The sequence below is a fragment of the Phocoena sinus genome, chromosome 16 (genome assembly GCF_008692025.1).
Source record: "Phocoena sinus isolate mPhoSin1 chromosome 16, mPhoSin1.pri, whole genome shotgun sequence".
In the NCBI taxonomy this organism is placed as follows: domain Eukaryota; kingdom Metazoa; phylum Chordata; class Mammalia; order Artiodactyla; family Phocoenidae; genus Phocoena; species Phocoena sinus.
Genome location: NC_045778.1, coordinates 57944060 through 57964157, shown reverse-complemented (window position 1 = coordinate 57964157; position 20098 = coordinate 57944060). Strand labels below are relative to the sequence as shown.

At 40.2% G+C, this 20098-nt stretch overlaps 1 protein-coding gene across 13 annotated transcripts in view; it reads right to left on the bottom strand.

Moving 5' to 3' along the window:
• Positions 1-20098, bottom strand: part of BTRC (beta-transducin repeat containing E3 ubiquitin protein ligase) — a 184449-nt gene that overhangs the window by 122260 nt on the left and 42091 nt on the right. For 8 of the 13 annotated variants that reach the window (XR_004346248.1, XR_004346243.1, XR_004346242.1 and 5 more), the window contains one exon: positions 8982-9089. The exons of the other annotated variants lie outside the window; for them this stretch is intronic. Coding sequence is in view for 1 of the 8 variants with exons in the window: in XM_032608676.1 (XP_032464567.1) it covers positions 8982-9089 (108 nt within the window). In the remaining 7 variants the exon portion in view is untranslated. The remainder of the gene's footprint in view (positions 1-8981; positions 9090-20098) is intronic. 13 annotated transcript variants of the gene reach the window in all.

Below are 20098 nucleotides of genomic sequence, written 5' to 3'. Positions count from 1 at the left end.
TAAGTCACTTCCTTAAACATGTTCAGCAATATTAGTAGAAATGAGTATTCCTACTGGGACAACCACTTTGAAGAATTACTTGAACTATATCTTTTAAAGTTAAAAATACACTTTCTCTATGACCCAGCAATTCCACTCTTAGGCATTAAGCCAAGAGAAATAAAAATCCATGTCCACAAAAAGACATACAAACTGTATACTGTAGCTTTATTCATAGTAGACAAAAATAGGGACAATCCGAATGTCTACCAATAGATGAATGGAAAAACAAATTGTAGTATATTAATGCAATGGAATTTATTTAGCAATAAAAAAGAATAAGTTACAGATAAACATAACAAAATGGATAAATCTCAAAAACATTATGCTGATCAAGAGGACACAGGGAATTCCCTGGCAGTCCAGTGGTTAGGACTCCGTGCTTCCACTGCAGGGGGCAGGGGTATGATCCCTGCTCAGGGAACTAAGATCCTGCATGCCGTGTGGCACGGCCAGAAAAAAAAAAAAAAAAACAGACACGAAAGAATGTATACTCTGTGACTGCATTTATATAAGGTTCAGGTACAGGCAAATCTAATCTTCAGTGACAAATCAGAACAGTAATTGCATATGGGATATGGGTACTAACTGGAAGGGGATACAAAGGAACTTTCTCAGATTATGGAAATGCTCTATATCTTGAGAGTGAGGTTACACAAATGTATACATTTGTCAAATTCATCTACGGGTACACAAGATGTGTATATTTTACTGTATGTAATTTTTACATAAACAAAAATCTAAATAAGGCAAAACCCAAGCAAGAAAGATACAAATGTACTAAGATTGTTTTAATTCTAGTAGTGGAAACAGGGAAGACTAGACTTAAGTCTACATCTGCCAATTAGTCAATCAGCAATATTGAGCACCTGTGCACAATGAACCTGACAGAACAAACTGTTGGTAAAGCCAGCATATAAGCCCATTTCTTCCATTTTTGCTACAGAGAACTTAATGATTTCTCCGAAGATAAGAAAAGAAAAATAAACATTCATACTTATAGCAATGTTGGGGAAAGCAAAATTTTCTCAATACCTGAACCAAGTGTAGGCTTTGCTATGATACAGAACTGGGCTGTAAGGTATGAAAAAAAAAAGAGATTTAATTCAACAGTGTACTGTTTTATACCAAGGTGAAACATTATTTGCTGAAAGCTTCCAAACCTAGTCCTCTGTGCAGTTTTCTGATAATATAGAACCCATTTCTCTTCCAGACCCTGTTCTAAGTGAAACAGGAAGGAAGGGGGCAGGGCACAACCTTTAAAAGAATGACATAGCCACAGGATATGACAAAAAATGGTTAGAACTAACTAGATCCAAGATGGTGGAAGAGTCAACTACCCGTAGACCTTGAGCTTCATTATACACCCATTGTACTACATCAGCATGCTAAATGACACACCCACCAGTGCCATGACAGTTCTGAAGCTAACCATAAAAGACCAAAAAGTGGACAGTAGCCCAACTCCTGGAAATCCCTGCCCCTTCACCTGAAATAGTTGGAATAATCCTCCCACACATTAGCCTATGAAGTTAACCAGCCCATAAAAACTAATCAAGCCATATTTCAGGGCCTCTCACCTTCTGAGATGCCCCACACTCTGTCTGTGGAGTGTGTCTTCTCTATAAATAAATCCACTTCTTACCTATCACTTTGTCTCTCATTGAATTCTTTCTGTGATGAGACATAAAGAACCTGAGCTTCATTAAGTCCTGAGACCAGGTGTGTAATCTCAATTAAAAGACAGTGGGTTTAAGTCTCTATCTGAGTTGCATGGTTTCATAAGGACTTAATAAAAGTCAACTCATACCCTAACAACAACCCTATGAGATAGATACTATTATCATCCCTACTTAACTGATAAGGAAACTGAGGTATAGAGAAGTCAAGTACGTACCCAACGTTACATGTAGACAGAGCCAGGCTCAAATCTCAAGCAGTCTGGTGCCAGGGTGAAACTGAGCAGAACCCTACAGGGCCCTCCCTGGTACAAAAGCCTTTTTCTTGTTTGCAGAAAAAAAAGGCTTCAGCTTCCTAGACCTTCCCTGAGTTCCAATGGGCAGATTCAAACAGTTACTAATTAAGTGAGGAAATGAAGAAACAAAGGAAAGGGGTCAAGAAAGGATAGTGCAGCAATGGGGCAGGGTCCTTGTTTCTCTTCAAGGGATATACATAACAATCTGATACACATCTCTGAGTTTCATCTACAAGAACTAAGGCCCCCCCACCCAGGGGGAAGATGGTAACTTCAAGCTAAGCAACTACCACATGGACCCAAGACTGGTTGGAACCAGAAGGCTAATGATTGAGATTCCTGAAACACCACCCTGTTATCACACTACCAACCAATCTGAGAAAGGTCACACACCCTGCAGTCCTCCCCACCAAATTTTGAGCAAGAGCTGCCCATTCTCCTTGCTTTGCCCTTGTAATAAACCTTTTTCTGCTCCAAATTCTGACAGTTCAGTTTGTTTGGCCTTACTGTGCGTAAGACACAAGAACTTGGGTTTGACAAGGGCTCTTAACCACCACACACCATATACTGGCCTCTGGGCTTCTTTTCTAAGATGTTTTTTAAGCATCTCTTTTCTGCCTATGTCACACAATTTCACTCCTGCAATACAATTCAAGGCCCACACACCAATTTATTCTGAATTTTTCAGCAAAAATCTCTAAATCAATTTGTCTCCAATATACTCCAGAAGTACAGTAATTTATAAGGGGGCTCAATATTTTAAAAAATAGATATTTGTTGATTTTTTTGATTAAGACTAAATAAAGCCCTGACAGTGATGGTAATTTTGTTCACAAATCTTTCCTACTGGCCTTAGATTCAAAATTGTTTTAGGCTGAAAGAAATTTTGAATTGTTCTTCATATCTTGGTGTCCAAGTCAGATGATTTTGACTTGTACAATTTTTAGTTGCACTTACCTAACATAGTTCAAATCATCAGTTTTTATTGAGCCCCAACTACTAAAAAGGAGGTCAATGGATAAGTGTAAGAGACTGCTTCTGCTTTCAAAGAATTTTCTAGCCTAACATTTCTCATATTAAGCTAGGATACAATAACTACTAGGATCTATTGAATTCCCAGCCCCACATTCCAGGGTGGGAAGAAGCATGTGGGTGGAAATGTAGTGTCTTCCTATTGTTTGAATTTGCATTTCCCCAATGTCTAAACATATAGAGGATCTTTTCATGTGCTTATTTGCTGTCTGTGTATCTTTTTTTGGTATTATATCCATTCAAATTTTTTGCTCATTAATCGCCTTTTATTGGGTAGTTTATCTTATTATTTATTGTTTTGTAAGAGTTCTGAATTCAAGTCTTTCATCAAATATGTATTTTACAAATATTTTCTTCTAGTCAGTGCCTTACTTGTTCATTTTCTAAACAGTATCTTTTTAAAAATCAGACGTTTTAAACTGTGATTAAGTCCAACTTATTTTTTTTTATGGTTCATGTTTTTTGTCTTCTCGAAAAAATATTTTCTAATGTGAAGTCACAACGAATTTTTTTCTCGCTCATTTTCTTCTAGTAGTTTTATAATTTTAGCTCATATTTAGGTCTACAATCCAGTTTGAGTTAATTTTTGAATATGGTGCAATATATCTAGTCAAGGTTCATTATTTTGCATATAGATGTCCAACTGTTCCAGCATGATTCGTTAAAAACACTGAGACCAATGCTTTTAATATAATAGAGCACAAGAAGTTCATTGATATCTTTCAGATTCTATACTACAACTAATCTTTAAGAAATCACAACTACCCGAAAAGGATATTAAAACACTTCTATGTTTTCAAACTATGTATCTGTGTGAGGCTGGAATTCTACAGGTATTACAAGCAAAACACCACATCACAACTTACTGAATGCAGAAGCAGACATGAGAATCCAGCTGTCTTATTAATCCAGACATTAAAGAGACTGTAAAAATGTAATACAATGCTAGTCTTAAATTTTTGTTTTAGAAAATAGGTTTTTTTTAATAAAAACATTCATATGCATTAACATATAATGGATTTATTGTAGCTATTTTAGTCAGTTATTTTTAATGAATAAATTAATATTTAAATTTTTCTCAGTTCTAATTTCAAATATAATAAATATCAACAGATATACCCCACATAAACAAAACCACTTCGGAGTCCTCAATAATTTTTAAGAGTGCAAAGGAGTCCTGACATCAAAACCAAACTACCCACATCTCTTTCCTCAATTACTGAAATTATGATAGCTAGAGTAATACAACTAAATGCAAATCTGATCAGGTCAAACTTGTGTTTAAATACTTTCAACAGGAAATTCTCTGGTGGCACAGTGGTTAAGAAGCCGCCAGCCAATGCAGGGGACACGGGTTCGAGCCCTGGTCCAGGAAGATCCCACGTGCCGCAGATCAACTAAGTCTGTGCGCCACAACTACTGAGCCTGCACCCTAGAGCCCACGAGCCACAACTACTGAAGCCCATGTGCCTAGAGCCCAGGCTCCGCAACAAGAGAAGCACCACAATGAGAAGTCCGCGCACCGCAAGGAAGAACAGCCCCTGCCTGCCGCAACTAGAGAAAGCCCACGTACAGCAACGAAGACCCAATGCAGCCAAAAATAAATAAATAAATAAATTTATTTTAAAAAATACTTTCAACAGCTTAGTACTCTTAGCATCAAGATGAAACATTCAATGGCCGACAAATCCTGCCATGATCAAGCTTCCCCAGTCTTCCCTAACTCTATTCTCCTCTATTCTCCTCATTCTCTGAAATGATAGGTTTCTTTTTTTTTTTTTTCCCAGCAGAGTCCTTAAATGCACAAAACCCCACCTGTCCTCAGGGCCTTTGAACTGGCCTGAAATGTTCTCCCCCACCTCCTTTTTTGCCTAATCCCTACTCATCATTCAGTTCTTAACTCAAACCTTGATTACCTGATCTTCCTTACCCCCACCCTCAGGTTAAATCACGTTCCTCTTTAATATATTCTTATGGCTCCCTGCACATTTCTGTTAGGGTAACCACTGACCGAAACTGCCTGCCCTGGCCAGGCCGGACAGTAACCACTTGCATGAGGTACCTTACAACAGGAGATCCTGGTAAAGAATGCAGAAACTGACAAGCTATCAACAACTGTAAGAATTAGGGAAAGGTCAAAAGGAGAGAGGAGATGCCAGTCCATATGTCCTACCAACCTCCCAGAATCCTTCCTACTGGAATCCACCTTGGCTGCATGATGCGCGCGCCACCAGGAAGCACCCTGAGTCAGAATGATTGGCCAGAGACAACCCGGAAACTAACCCCATTACCATAAAACCTGAGACTGCAAGCCATGTGGCAGAGCAGTTCTCCTGGGTTCCCTTACCCTGCTGCTCTCTGCCCGGGCACCCCTTCCCAAAAAGTCTCTTGCTTTGTCAGCACGTGTGTCTCCTCAGACAATTCATTTCCAAGTGTTAGACAAGAGCCCACTCTCAGGCCCTAGAAGGGGTCCCCCTTCCTGCAACATTTCCTTAATAGAACTTATTAGTTTGGGGGATTTGGGGGTTATGTAATTTAAATAGTAATTTAATGTAAGGCCAGACACCATAAAACTCTTAGAGGAAAACAAAGAACACTCTACAACATAAATCACAGCAAGATCCTTTTTAACCCACCTCCTAGAGAAATGGAATTAAAAACAAAAATAAACAAATGGGACCTAATGAAACTTAAAAGCTTTTGCACAGCAAAGGAAACCATAAACAAGACGAAAAGACAACCCTCAGAATGGGAGAAAGTATTTGCCAACGAAGCAACTAACAAAGGATTAATCTCCAAACTATATAAGCAGCTCATGCAGCTCAATATCAAAAAAACAAACAACCCAATCCAAAAATGGGTAGAAGACCTAAACAGACATTTCTCCAAAGAAGATATACAGATTGCCAATAAACACATGACAGGATGCTCAACATCACTAATCATTAGAGAAATGCAAATCAAAACTACAATGAGGTATCACCTCATACCGGTCAGAATGGCCATCATCAAAAAACCTACAAACAATAAATGCTGGAAAGCGTGTGGAGAAAAGGGAACCTTCTTGCACTGTTGGTGGGAATGTAAATTGATACAGCCACTATGGAGAACAGTATGGAGGTTCCTTAAAAAACTAAAAATAGAACTACCATATGACCCAGCAATCCCACTACTGGGCATATACCCTGAGAAAACCATAACAAAAAGAGTCACGTACCACAATGTTCATTGCAGCACTATTTACAACAGCCAGGACATGGAAGCAACCTAAGTGTCCATCAACAGATGAATGGATAAAGAAGATCTGGCATGTATATACAATGGAATATTACTCAGCCATAAAAAGAAACGAAATTGAGTTATTTGTAGTGAGGTGGATGGACCTAGAGACTGTCATACAGAGTGAAGTAAGTTAGAAAGAGAAAAACAAATACTGTATGCTAACACATATATATGGAATCTAAAAAAAAAAAAAAAGGTTCTGAAGAACCTAGAAGCAGGACAAGAATAAAGACGCAGACGTAAAGAATGGACTTGAGGGCACGGGGAGTGGGTAGGGTAAGCTGGGACGAAGTGAGAGAGTGGCATTGACATATACACACTACCAAATGTAAAACAGATAGTGGGAAGCAGCCTCATAGCACAGGGAGGTCAGCTCAGTGCTCTGAGACCACCTAGAGGGGTGGGATAGGGAGGGTGGGAGGGAGACGCAAGAGCGAGGGGATATGGGGATATAAGTATATGTAGAGCTGATTCACTTTGTTATACAGCAGAAACTAACACAACAATGTAAAGCAATTATACTCCAATAAAGATGTTAAAAAAATAAACAGTAATTTAATAGCTTAAGATAATATAAATATAATAATCATAATATGTAAAACTTATAAATAAAACTTTGCCTATATGTCATGAGTACTTTTCTAAGTTCAGTAGTTCTCATCAGATTCTCAAAGGAGTACATGACCCCTGTGTACTGAAGAATTAATCTTACCCAAAGACAGGCCTGGTCTTTCCCCTTGGTTACTGGCAGGTGGTATCCCCCTGGAACTTCTTACCTAACAGAACTTTGACTGGGGGCTTTGGCCACAGGACAAATGTGATTCATGATGGGGGCTTTGAGTCACACTCAGTTCCAATCCTAAGAAGGAACAGAGACTAAAAGCATTAGTGTAACCTACAGGAGGGGCTAGAGACTAAAAGTCAGCCATGTGAGCAGCCTGTAATTGAGCCGCAATAAAAACTCTGTACACAAAAAGCTTGGGTGAGTTTCCCTGATTCGCAATATCCTGTGTGTACTGTCACATACAGTGGCCCAGAGGCAGTAATGCCATCCATGATTCCATGGGGAGAGGATGACAGGAATTTCTACATTTGGTTCCCTCCAGATTCTATCCTGTATGTCTCGTTTTTTGCTAATTTTAACCTGTATCCTCTCCCTGTAATAAACTGTGAATATAACAGCTTTCAGTGAGTTCTGTGAGTCCTTTCTAGTGAGTTACCAAACCTGAGGCAGGGCGGGGCGGGGGGGGGGGGTCCCTCCTTACAACTGGTATCTGAAGGAGGGAAGTCTTATAGGGACTGTTATCTCAGACTGCAGTCTGGTGAAACTCATTGCAACCCCAATAAGATTTTAAAAAACCAAAAAGCTAGACTGAGTTCCTTGAGAGCCAAAACTTCATCAATATGATATATAGTAAAAAACAAACAAACAAAAATACTATGTTTGAAATAAATTGATACTCTCAGGATATCAATATTCTCTAACATTAACAGCAATAATATTAATGACAATAAAGATAAGGATGATAACAGCAACTATTTACTGCATGCCCTTACTATAGTCTCCACTTACAGATGAATTTAGGGTGAAAATGACTTGCTCAAGATCATACCACTAGTGACAGACAGTATATAAGCTCTGATTTAACTAATTTTAAAGCCTATGCCCTTCACCATATTGTATCTCATAAGACAAGCAAAGGAAGTTTTGCAAAGGACAAATATCCAGCAGCATCATCACTAAAATACTTACATTAAAGTAAGTATTTTCATTAAAGCCAAGTAACTGGGGACTTCCCTGGTGACGCAGTGGTTAAGAATCTACCTGTCAATGCAGGGGACACGGGTTCAAGCTCTGGTCTGGGAAAATCCCACATGGCATGGAGCAACTAAGCCCATGCACCACAACTACTGAGCCTGTGCTCTAGAGCCCACATGCCACAACTACTGAAGCCCGCGTGCCACAACTACTGAAGCCCGTGCGCCTAGAGCCCGTGCTCTGCAACAAGAGAAGCCACTGCAATGAGAAGCCTGCACACCACAAAGAAGAATAGCCCCTGCTCACCACAACTAGAAAACGCCTGCGTGCAGCAACAAAGACCCACCGCAGCCATAATAAATAAATAAATTTATTTTAAAAAACCCAAAAGAACATATACAAACACATACATATATAATAGTATGGTAGCCAGGAGACACTCTGAATTGAGCACTTTATATTTTTAGTAATCACAAGAAAAACACAAGAAGGTGCCCAGGCAACTGGTTGTAATTAATTGATTGATTAATTGGCTTTATGTAGGTCCAGAGCAAACATTACATATTGAATGCTATTAATTAATTATTAATATTATTAATAAATGCTATTTATTATTATTATTTATTCACTATCATACTTCTACTAGGTATGAAAACCAACAAGTCAAGTTGCGCTATGTCAATTTTGGCAAACCAATCATGATAATAAAAATGTCTCAAGAGTGGATGGATCTGGATCTACATTATAAATTAGAGAACTGAGTGATGTGAAATATAGGCAACATGAAGGAGAAAAGTGAACGTAAGTAAAGGATGGGAAAGAAGGAGAGACACACCAATTAATTAGACACACATACTAATGACCACAAATAACCCACAGAGACAGAGAAAGTACCTGGAAAGCTGTGAGTGCGCCAGTCCCTGGGTTATACAGGCATCGCAGCGAAGGCATGCTGTCCGCCAGGCTGGAGCAGCCCAGCCACAGAGACCTGGGCATAGAGCACTGCAGAGAGAGGACAACTATGAGATGGGACAGTATGAGACAGGATGGCACAGATTACAGGAATTTTCAAGGCTTGGCTAATTACAATATTCCAGTTGCAGCTTGCCGTTATGATAGACACATCTTCAAGAAACATACTACTAACTAGTTCTAACCCCAGAGGGAAACTCAAAAGGGACACTAAGTGGCCAAAAAGCAAGAAGAAAAAGTTATAGGTCAAGAAGCCAAATATTTAATAAAAATTTTTATCCCTGTTCGCCTTCCATGTATGAATCTAAAGGAAATCTACTTCTTTTTTTTTTTTTTTTTTTTTTTTTGCGGTACATGGGCCTCTCACTGTTGTGGCCTCTACCATCGCGGAGCACAGGCTCCAGACGCGCAGGCTCAGCAGCCATGGCTCACGGGCCCAGCCGCTCCGCGGCATGTGGGATCTTCCCAGACCGGGGCACGAACCCGTGTCCCCTGCATCGGCAGGCAGACTCTCAACCACTGCACCACCAGGGAAGCCCAGGAAATCTACTTCTTAACCCAATTAATCAACTCTTTTCCTCTACACACCTCAACTCATCTCCCATAAACTCACCACAGAGTGAAATATTGTGCAGACTAAGCAGAAAAAAGGAATTATTCATGGTAGCATTTCAATATTAGAAATGGTAACTTAGAAGACAAAATATAACAGGAAAGTTAAAGTTTTTTTTTAGAAGGTGGGGAGAAGGAAAAGATAAAGTATTATACCCCTACCGCTTTGACAGCAACTAACTCTGCACAGTTTGCATATGTTTTATGTGTCTTGTTAGTCTGCTATTAACCAAAATGCATAGTTACCATAGCAGCTGCCTCTTCATCTTTCCAGATGGATTAAGGGGGGTGGGAATATTGGAGGGAGGAGGCAGGAAGCAATCCAAACAGAAGGGAAAACAACAAGAAAGAAAGAAGCAGAGACAGGGACAGAAAAAGAGGAAAAAAAGAGAACCCCAAAAGCTGCTGGTCTTAAAACCTTCTAAAAAAACAAAAACAAATGTGTAAGTGTGAATATACATATAGTGTATTCAGTAGCAAACAAACAAAAAACAAGGTAGAAATTATGAGTTCTAGTAGTACTAATTAAACAATATTAGTGGTACTCCTCCTGTAGCTTTATGAAACACTGTATCTTTTAGAAGAATTTTTACTATCTTTAGGTTTCCCTCAATGTATCCCAGGCTGAAGCTCTGTCCATCAACTTGGGTGCTATTACAGTCTAATAATACTAAAAAACTAAATACCTGATCACAGCACATATAAAAACAGAAAAATATTTTGAAATGTAACAGTCAGTACACATAATACTAAACTTTATAAGTTTTGAAATATTTACTATCATCGTGGGACTTTTTTTCTTCTTAAAACACTTTAGTTGGAGAAATATTAAGGAAACAAAATATGATATTCATTGTTCATACTATCTATAACTGATATAAGGACAGTATGCTGCAAAGTACTCCAAAAAACGGTGGGCCAATAATTTATTACAACTGAAGTCTGTTAATCAATTGAATGAGTTTACCAGCTTTTAAAAAGCATACACAGCATGTTTTTAAATGCCTGAAACATGTTTTCTACTACCTGAAAGAATCAGAAAAAGAGATTGAAATGTTGCAACAAGGGGCCTGCAGTGCTTTAAGGAGAATATAGTATCTAATACCCATGAGGTTCAACAGCACAAATTCATTTTCACAAAGAACACTGAAAATCTTGACTCCTCCCCCTATTTGGCTGCCTGGAAAAAGCCACAGTTCCTCTTCACTGATAGAAGGCCCTGCAGGCAAAGGGCTGGCCTTAGCATTTACTATATGAAAGCTGAAAGACAAAATCTCCTAAACTCAGGTCCCTGTTGGTCAACTTCTAAGAGTAAAAGAAGCTATAATAATGAACAATAAAAAGATTGCTGCATTGAGAGTTTATGTATCCTTAAGCCATGGAATAGAAGAATTCCCTTTTCACTACTATATCAACTAAAAAATTCAGGCCAAGAGAACTATAGTATTCCACAGGCCATGTAATACATTCACACTCTACCTATACAAATTCAATGACTGGCTCTTAAGAATTCCAATTTAGGGACTTCCCTGGTGGTCCAGTGGTTAAGAATCTGTCTTGCAATGCAGGGGACGCCAGTTCGATCCCTGGTCAGGGAACTAAGATCCCACATGCTGTGGGGCAACTGAGCCCGTGCACCACAACTACAGAGAAGCCTACGTGCCACAAAGAAAGATCCCCCATGCCACAACTAAGACCTGCCAATAAATAAATTTTAAAAAAAGAATCCCAATTTAGTTCACTCACTTCAAAAATGAAACTCCCACTGTCACATAGGATAATCATATCTGCCTACCCTTACTGCACAAGGTTTTGGTAAAATTAAAATAAGGGATCTAAAAACTTCAAGTACAGGGACTTTCCTGGTGCTCCACTGGCTAAGACTCCACACTTCCAATGCAGGGGGCCTGGGTTCAATCCCTGATCAGGGAACTAGATTCCATATGCCGCAACTAAGAGAACTGCATGCTGCAACTGAAGATCCCGCATGCCACAACTGAAGATCCTGCATGCCACAACTAAGACCCAGTGCAGCCAAATAAATAAATATTAAAGAAAAAAACTTCAAGTACAAAAGAAAAAAATATAAAGTGCCATCATTACCAAGAACAGGCTTCCATGAATGCCACTTGCATTTCAAAATGTTCTGGGAAGCCATTATGAACTGCAGATCATTGAATCAATAAATTCATCCATTAATCAAATATTTAGTGTTCATTAGCAGAACAGACACAAGTGGAGTACAAGGAGAGGAGAAACAAAATTTATCAGGCATAAATTGTTTGCCAGTCATTGTGCTAGATCCTTAAAAACATTATTTCACTTAATCATTACAATCCTGTCAAAGAATTATTAGTATTTTCACTTTAACAGGAGAGTAAACTCAAGTTCAGAGAAGTTGCAGTGACTAAGTGTCAGTGGCAGAAATAAGACCACAATGTGTTTGTCTCCCAAAATCCACACTTACCACTATAAAGACCTATTCTCAAGTAGTTTACACTCTATTTGAGGGAGATAAATTAACACAAACAGTAACTACAAGGAAAAATACAATAACATACTAAACTGTGTTAGACAATAGCTGCTATATAAGTTTAGTTAAAATTTCTAATTTTTAAAAAGTTCAGACACAGTCTTTAATTTTATTGTAGCACTTGTTACTGTATGTAAATTAATTATATGTTTGCCTCCTCTATCATAATGTATTTCTCAGATATGAGTCATGTCTTTTTTTTTTTAATCTCCAGTATGTGGTCATAGTAGATGGTCAATAACTGTGCTCTTAATAGCAAGTGATCATTGAAAGCTACATATCAAAGAGAAGTAAGGAAACAGTTTTTGCTTATAGAACAGTGAGAATACTGATAAAATAACACTGTTTATTTTACTGAGACTGATCTTACCAGGCTGAAAGGTATGCATTTTGGATAAATCTCTTTCGCGATTCATTATCTTACTCACCTGTAAAACAATCTAGTAAATAAAAAAGATCCAGAGAGGTTAAATAAATTACCAAAAGTGAATGGGTACCACGCAAGTGGTAAATATGGGATTCAAACTAGATATCTGACTACCTAGAATAATGCCACGTAAAAATGGCACTTAAGGATTTCCCTGGTGGTCCAGTGGTTGACTCTGTGCTTCCACTGCAGGGAACATGAGTTCAATCCCTGCTTGGGGAAGTTCCGCATGTCGCCACGGTATGGCCAAAAAAAAAAAGGCACTTAAAAAGTCACACATGGAGTTCGTTCATTTATTAAAAAATGTGGAGCCAAAGGTGGTTTAGGGGCACTGGACTGACTTAGAAACTAAAGAAAAGGAGTCCCACCCAAGTGGCCATGTTAATCATCAAAGTAAGGGGCAAAGAGAAGACAAACTTACATAAAGAGAAAGATCAACAGGACTTACTGACTGACGAAAGGAACAAAGATAGATGAGTCAGAAATAACCCAAGATTTCAAATGAATGACTGGAAGAATGGTGGTAGCACTGACAGACACATGTAAATTGAAAACCACCTGTGGGTTTTGGGGTGTTGGGGTGGGGGTGGAGTAGATAAGCTCAGAAATCATAAACATGATAATAAACCTCTAGTATGTGAGTAAAAATATGGCATGAAAGCATGGGTATAAACCTGTAAGCATTACATAGATGTGGGAAACACTGGCTTCTGTATAAACTACAATGCACTAGGTTAAAAGCATTTGCTGTAAAAATACTAGCGAGATTTTTTTTAATATGAAAAATAAAATTCGATTCCTCTTCTCCCTCATCTCCTTTCCTAACTGAAAAATGAACTTCAACAGCCATTAAGTGAATACAAGCTAAGTGGGCATCAAACTGAGTGGTATAAGTGGCAACGATGGCCCAATACAGGCTTTTGGAGTCCAACTGGTGTGAGAAAGGTGTCCCTGAGGGGTAAAAGCCCTGGCATAGAGTTTCAGAGCCCAAGTAGGGTGACAGAAAAAAACCTTTACAAGAGGGTGGCCTGGCATGGGGTTCAACAGCCCTAGTGAAGTGAGGAGAGCTTCTACATGGGGGACTGAAGTGGCCGTGAGCAGGATGATGAGCATGTCCACGTGACCGGGAAGGGCAGGGCAGTGAGGGTTTCCAAAGTGGGCAGAAGAAGACATTCACAGAGTGGAGGGGTAGTGGACAGCACTGAATTCAGACCCAGTGGGGTGAGGGGCAGTGGCCCAGCAAAGAGTTTCAGACTCAGTAGGGAGAGAAGGGTGGAAGGGTTTAGCCCAGTGCAAATAGATCCCAAAAGGGTAAGGAAGGCATCCATAAAGAGTATGGGGTGGGAAATGGAGCGAGAGCTATGTCGGCAATGGGAGATGAGTTATACAGAAAGATCCATCAAATGAGGGGTGGGGAAGGGCTTCCCTGGTAGTACAGTGGTTAAGAATCCGCCTGCCAATGCAGGGGACACGGGTTTGAGCCCTTGTCTGGGAAGATCCCACATGCCATGGAGCAACTAAGCCCGTGTGCCACAACTACTGAGACTGTGCTCTAGAGCCCATGAGACACAAATACTGAGCCCACGTGACACAACTTCTGAAGCCCGCATGCCTAGAGCTCATGCTCTGCAATGAGAAGCCACTGCAATGAGAAGCCTGCACACCGCAACGAAGAGTAGCCCTCACTTGCCACAACTAGAGAAAGCCCGCACACAGCAACAAAGACCAAACGCAGCCAAAAATAAATAAATAAAATAAATAAATTTATTTTTTTTAAAATTAGGTGGGTAGATCAAATATTGAGGATAATAAGAGCAAGGATTCTCATCAGAGAAGAGTTACAAATATAGAAAGGAAGAAAGCCAGAGTGAATACTATGCTGCTGAACTACAACTGAAGATGTTATGAATGCAAAGCTTCGTAACAGAGACAGACAACTTCTAGGTAAGTGATGTATGTATATGTGTGTGTACACATACATACACAAACACACCCCCTGGCTCTATCAACTGGGAGGGTCTGGTAACAGTAACACCTTAATAGCAATGAGTACAGTTAATGATTCCAAATATCACTCTCCACTAAAAGGAACCAGAGCTCCTTAGAACATGGCTAATTCCAGGACTTGGGCAAGTAAAGTTTAAGATGACCTCAGAGTATCATCTTGTGGTACTCAAAAATGGTGAAGACATGGCAAGATGATACAGGGGCCAGTGCAAAAGGTTCTCACAGGCTAATTCTGCGACAAATTGAACATCAGAATAAATAATGATGATAATGGATTATAATACCGGCAGTCAAACTCTAACATGCCCCCTAGTCATCCCCACCTCCTGATATTCATAACACTTGTAAGTAATCCTGTCCCCTTGAGTGTGGGATAGCCTAATACCTTGCTTCTAGGCTATATAAGATTGAAACTTCTATCTTGCTAATAGACTCTACTGCCTTCTTGGCTTGCATGCTTTGATGAAGCAAGGAGTCATACTGGAGAGTTTCACATGGCAAGAAATGAGGGTGGCCTCCAGTCAACAGTCAGCTAGGAAGTGAGTCTCCAATAAGCCTTGAGGAAAGGAATTCTGCCAAAAACCACGTAAACTTGAAGTGGATCTTTCCCCAATCAAGCCTTCAAATGAGACCTCAGCCCTGGCCAGTACCTTCATTATAGTCTTGTAGGAGATCTTAAAGAGGACCCAGGTCAGGCGTGCCCACAAGTGCACACTGTGCAGTATGTATGTGACTAATCAACAGACTGAAAGCGACTGACTGATCATGATGTGCATCTGTTTTCCACATAGTCATCTGTGGACTGGAGAGCTAGCAAGGAAGTTTGCACTTTACAAAAATTACAGTTAATAAACTCTGATAACTGAAATTTGAACCATGTTTTGGGGTACTGGTGTTATTTAACTAAACTGTAGTAACTGAAATTTGTGCATATCAGAACCATGCAAAGTGAGGACTTCCAGTACATTCAATTTAAATAAAATAGAAGCTCTAAGTAAAAGAACATTAGACCTCAGCTACTACAATAAGGAAGTAGCTGGTATCAAACTTACCCTCCCATCATAGACTGAAAGAAAAAGGGACAAAATACATGAAATGTATATTTGAAAACATTGGACAACAGGCAGTACCAGACTGTAATCCCTGAAAGACAGGAAATAAATGAGGTGATCCTTAAAACTGTTCAAGTCTTAAACCTCAAAGCACTTTCTAGTCTGTGGCATGAGAAAGGAGACTCCAAGAAGAGCAAAATAGGCCCATTTATTGAGGAAACAGAGAACAGAATGTGAGGAGGCTAAATAGACTAGAATTGGTGAGTCAGAGTATTGGAGAAAGAATTATGCAGAAAAAAGCTCTAGATAACTGAACAGGGGACTCCTTAAGTCTATTCCTAAACACTAAGTCCTGTCTGTATAAGGTGAAACTCCATAAGGCCAGGCAAAAAACCATGAAGGAGCTATAAGCTCAACAGCTCCTAGAACCCACACAGAGCTGGGGAACTTTTCTGTTCTGACCAGCCAGATTGCAGAAGCCTAACTGAACATGTGGGACATTGAGTAGGAGCCCCAGAAAGCTCACACCTCACTTGTAGGGATAAACTACACTAGTATAAAGGTTACACTAAACCTATCCTAATAAAGCTTAAAATCAAGTCACAGCAGCATCAAACTGCAAGAAGCTTAACTACTGGCCAAAATAAACTCAACACATTCTTTTAAAAAGACAACAAAATACAAACACTGAATCATGTAGCATTCATAATGTCTAATCTAAACTTACTAGATGAGGGAATTCCCTGGCGGTCCAATGGGTAGGACTCGGGTGTTTCCACCATGGGCCTGGGTTCAATCCCTGGCTGGGGAACTAAGATCCTTCAAGCCTCACAGCGTGGCCAAAAAATAATAATAATAAAAATAAAATAGGGCTTCCCTGGTGGCACAGTGGTTGAGAGTCCGCCTGCCGATGCAGGGGACACGGGTTCGTGCCCCGGTCTGGGAAGATCCCACATGCCACAGAGTGGCTAGGCCTGTGAGCCATGGCTGCTGGGCCTGCACCTCCAGAGCCTGTGCTCCGCAACGGGAGAGGTCACAACAGTGAGAGGCCCACGTACCACACACACACACAAAAATAAAAAGTAAAAATAATAAGTAAAATAAAATTACTAGATGAGACAAGAAGCATTAAAATGTGTCCCATAATCAGGAGGAATATCAGTCAATAGAAGCAGATCCAGAAATGACAGAGATAATGATATTAGCAGGCTGGGCTTCCCTGGTGGCACAGTGGTTAAGAACCCACCTGCCAACGCAGGGGACATGGGTTCGAGCCCTGGTCTGGGAAGATCCCACATGCCGCGGACCAACTAAGCCCGTGCACCACAACTACTGAGCCTGCGCTCTAGAGCCCATGAGCCACAACTACTGAGCCAGCGTGCCACAACTACTGAAGCCTGCACACCTAGAGCCCGTGCTCTGCAACAAGAGAAGCCACCACAATGAGAAGCCTGCTCACCACAATGAAGAGTAGCCCCCGGCAAGAAGGAGGGATCAATAAGCCGTCTTCTCAGCTCTGCAGGAAGGCAAGCCCTCCCTCCCCGACCCTAGTCCCACCATCACTAACTGGAAACCTGGTCTCAGGCTAGGAACCCCCCCAGCCCCATCTTCACATTTCTCTGTCTATCCCAGAACCTCAGGAGCCTGCTCACTCTGACCAGCTAGCTCCACACGGGTGTGCGCAGGCAAGCAGGATGAGAAAGACGTGTGTGATTATATCACACAGGTGGACACCTCTATCGAGGTCCATTGGTTTAAAGGGACAAGGAAGGAGGAGGAGGGAGGAGACTGTCACCCCCTCCCAGAAATAAAGTTTGTACCTTTGAGATTCCTTTTCACCCTTGAAGTCAAACTAATAATTGTTTGGAGTACGGAGGTGTTTGCTGCTTTTCTTTGGTATTTTTTCTAATGCAATAAACTCATTTCTGTCTGCGGAAAAAAAAAGAGTAGCCCCCGCTCACTGAAACTAGAGAAAGCCTGCGCGCAGCAACGAAGACCCAATGCAGCCAAAAATAAATAAATAAACATTTAAAAAAATTTTTTTTAAATTAAAAAAAATGAAATTAGCAGGCCAAAACATTAAAATAGCTATTCTAACATTAGCTAGTCTAACAACAGCTATTCTATGATTCTAGAATCGTAGGATACAAAAAAGGAATGAAATAAAACTTCCAGAAAAGGAAAATACAATGTCTGAAATAGTAATTTCATGAGACGGGATTAACAGCTAACTACAACAATGTAGAAGAATAGATCAGTAAATCTGAAGAAATAGCAATATGCAAAATAATGCACTACGAGAAAAAGGACTGGAAAAAATTGAATCATGCCTCAGTGACCCATGAGAAATAAGCAAGCAGTCCAACAAATGTATAATTTGGTATCCCATTAAGAAAACCAGGAGAGTGAGTGGAGAGAAAGCATATATTTTCCAAATATATTTGGAAATAACAGATACAATCCACACAAAAAAATTTTTTTAATATTTATTTGGTTGCACCGGGTCTCAGTTGTGGCAGACAGGCTCCTTAGTTGCAGCTCGCCAGCTCCTTAGTTGTGGCATGCAAACTCTTAGTTGCTGCATGCATGTGGGATCTAGTTCCCTGACGAGGGATCAAACCTGGGCCCCCTGAATTGGGAGAGCAGAGTCTTATCCACTGCACCACCAGGGAAGTCCCCCACACAAAAATATTAAAAGTTCCAGAAATACAAATATGTGGGTAAATATCTTTAAATCTTTCTCATTTAAAAAAAATGTTAGGGCTTCCCTGGTGGCTCAGTGGTTGAGAGTCCACCTGCTGGTGCAGGGGACACTGGTTTGTGCCCCGGTCCGGGAAGATTTCACATGCCGCGAAGCGGCTGGGCCCATGAGCCATGGCCGCTGAGCCTGCACGTCTGGAGCCTGTGCTCCGCAACGGGAGAGGCCACAACAGTGAGAGGCCCACGCACTGCAAAAAAAAAAAAAAAAAAAAAAAGGACAAAGGACTTGAATAAGACATTTCTCCAAAGAAGATACACAAATTGACAAAAAAAAAAAAACATTGACTCAACATCATTAGTCATTAGGAAAATAAAAGTCAAAACCACGAGATGCCCTTCACACCCGCTAGGATGGCAACAGAAAACAAAAACAAAAAAAACCCAGAGCTATCTAGATACCTCAGGAAAAAAGCATGCCAGGAGATCCAGATAGACTGGAAGTATCTTTATCATTGAAGTCCTACCCAGTCTCAAAAGCTTTTGAAGCTACAATTAAAAACAAAACAAAACAAGACCAGAAAATAACAAGTTATGGTGAGGATGTGGAGAAACTGAAACCCTCATACACTGCTAGTGGGAATATGAAAAGTTCAGCCACTGTAGAAAGCAGCTTGGCAGTTCCTCAAAAAGTTAAATATAGAATTACCATGTGACCACTTCTAGCAGTTCCACTCCTGGGTATATTCCCCAAAGAAGTGAAAATACTCAAATATATGTACAGACATGTTCACAGCAACCTTATTCACAATAACCAAAAGGCAGAAACAGCCTATATGTTCACCAACAAATGAACAGATAAATGAATTGTGGTATATACACACAATGGGATATTATTCAGCCATAAAAATGAAGTACTGATACAAGGTGAGCCTCAAAAACATTATGCTAATTAAAAGAAGCTATATACAAAAGATCACATATTTTATGATTCCATTTATATAAAATATCCCGAATAGGTGAATGCAGATTAGTGATTGCCAGGGCCTGGAGGAAGGGGGAAATGGACAGAAACTGCTTAATGAATAAGTTTTACTTGGATTGACGGAAACGTTTTGGAACTAGATAGAGGTGATGATTGCATAACATTGTGAATGTACTAAATGACCCTATACTGTTTGCTTTTAAACGGTTAATTTTACGTTATGTGAATTTCACCTCAATAATTTTTATTTTGGCCATGCCATGCAACTTGCGGGATCTTAGTTCCTTGACCAGGGATCAAACCTGGGCCCTGGCAGTGAAAGCACCGAGTCCTAACCACTGAACTGCCAGGGATTTCCCTCAGTAAATATTTCTAAATGCATATTGTACTCTCTAGAGCAACCACTAAAACAAAACAAAAGTACCTATTAAGCCAACAGAGGAGATAAAATGGAATACAAAAAATAAATAATCCAGGATTTCCCTGATGGTGCAGTGGTTAAGAATCCACCTGCCAATGCAGCAGACATGGGTTCGAGCCCCGGTCCAGGAAGATCCCACATGCCTCGGAGCAACTAAGCCCATGCACCACAACTAGTGAGCCTGCACTCTAGAGCTCGAGAGCCACTACTGAAGCCCATGTGCCTAGAGGCTGCGCTCCGCAACAAGTGAAGCCACCACAATGAGAAGCACGCACACTGCAACAAAGAGTAGCCCCCGCTCATCA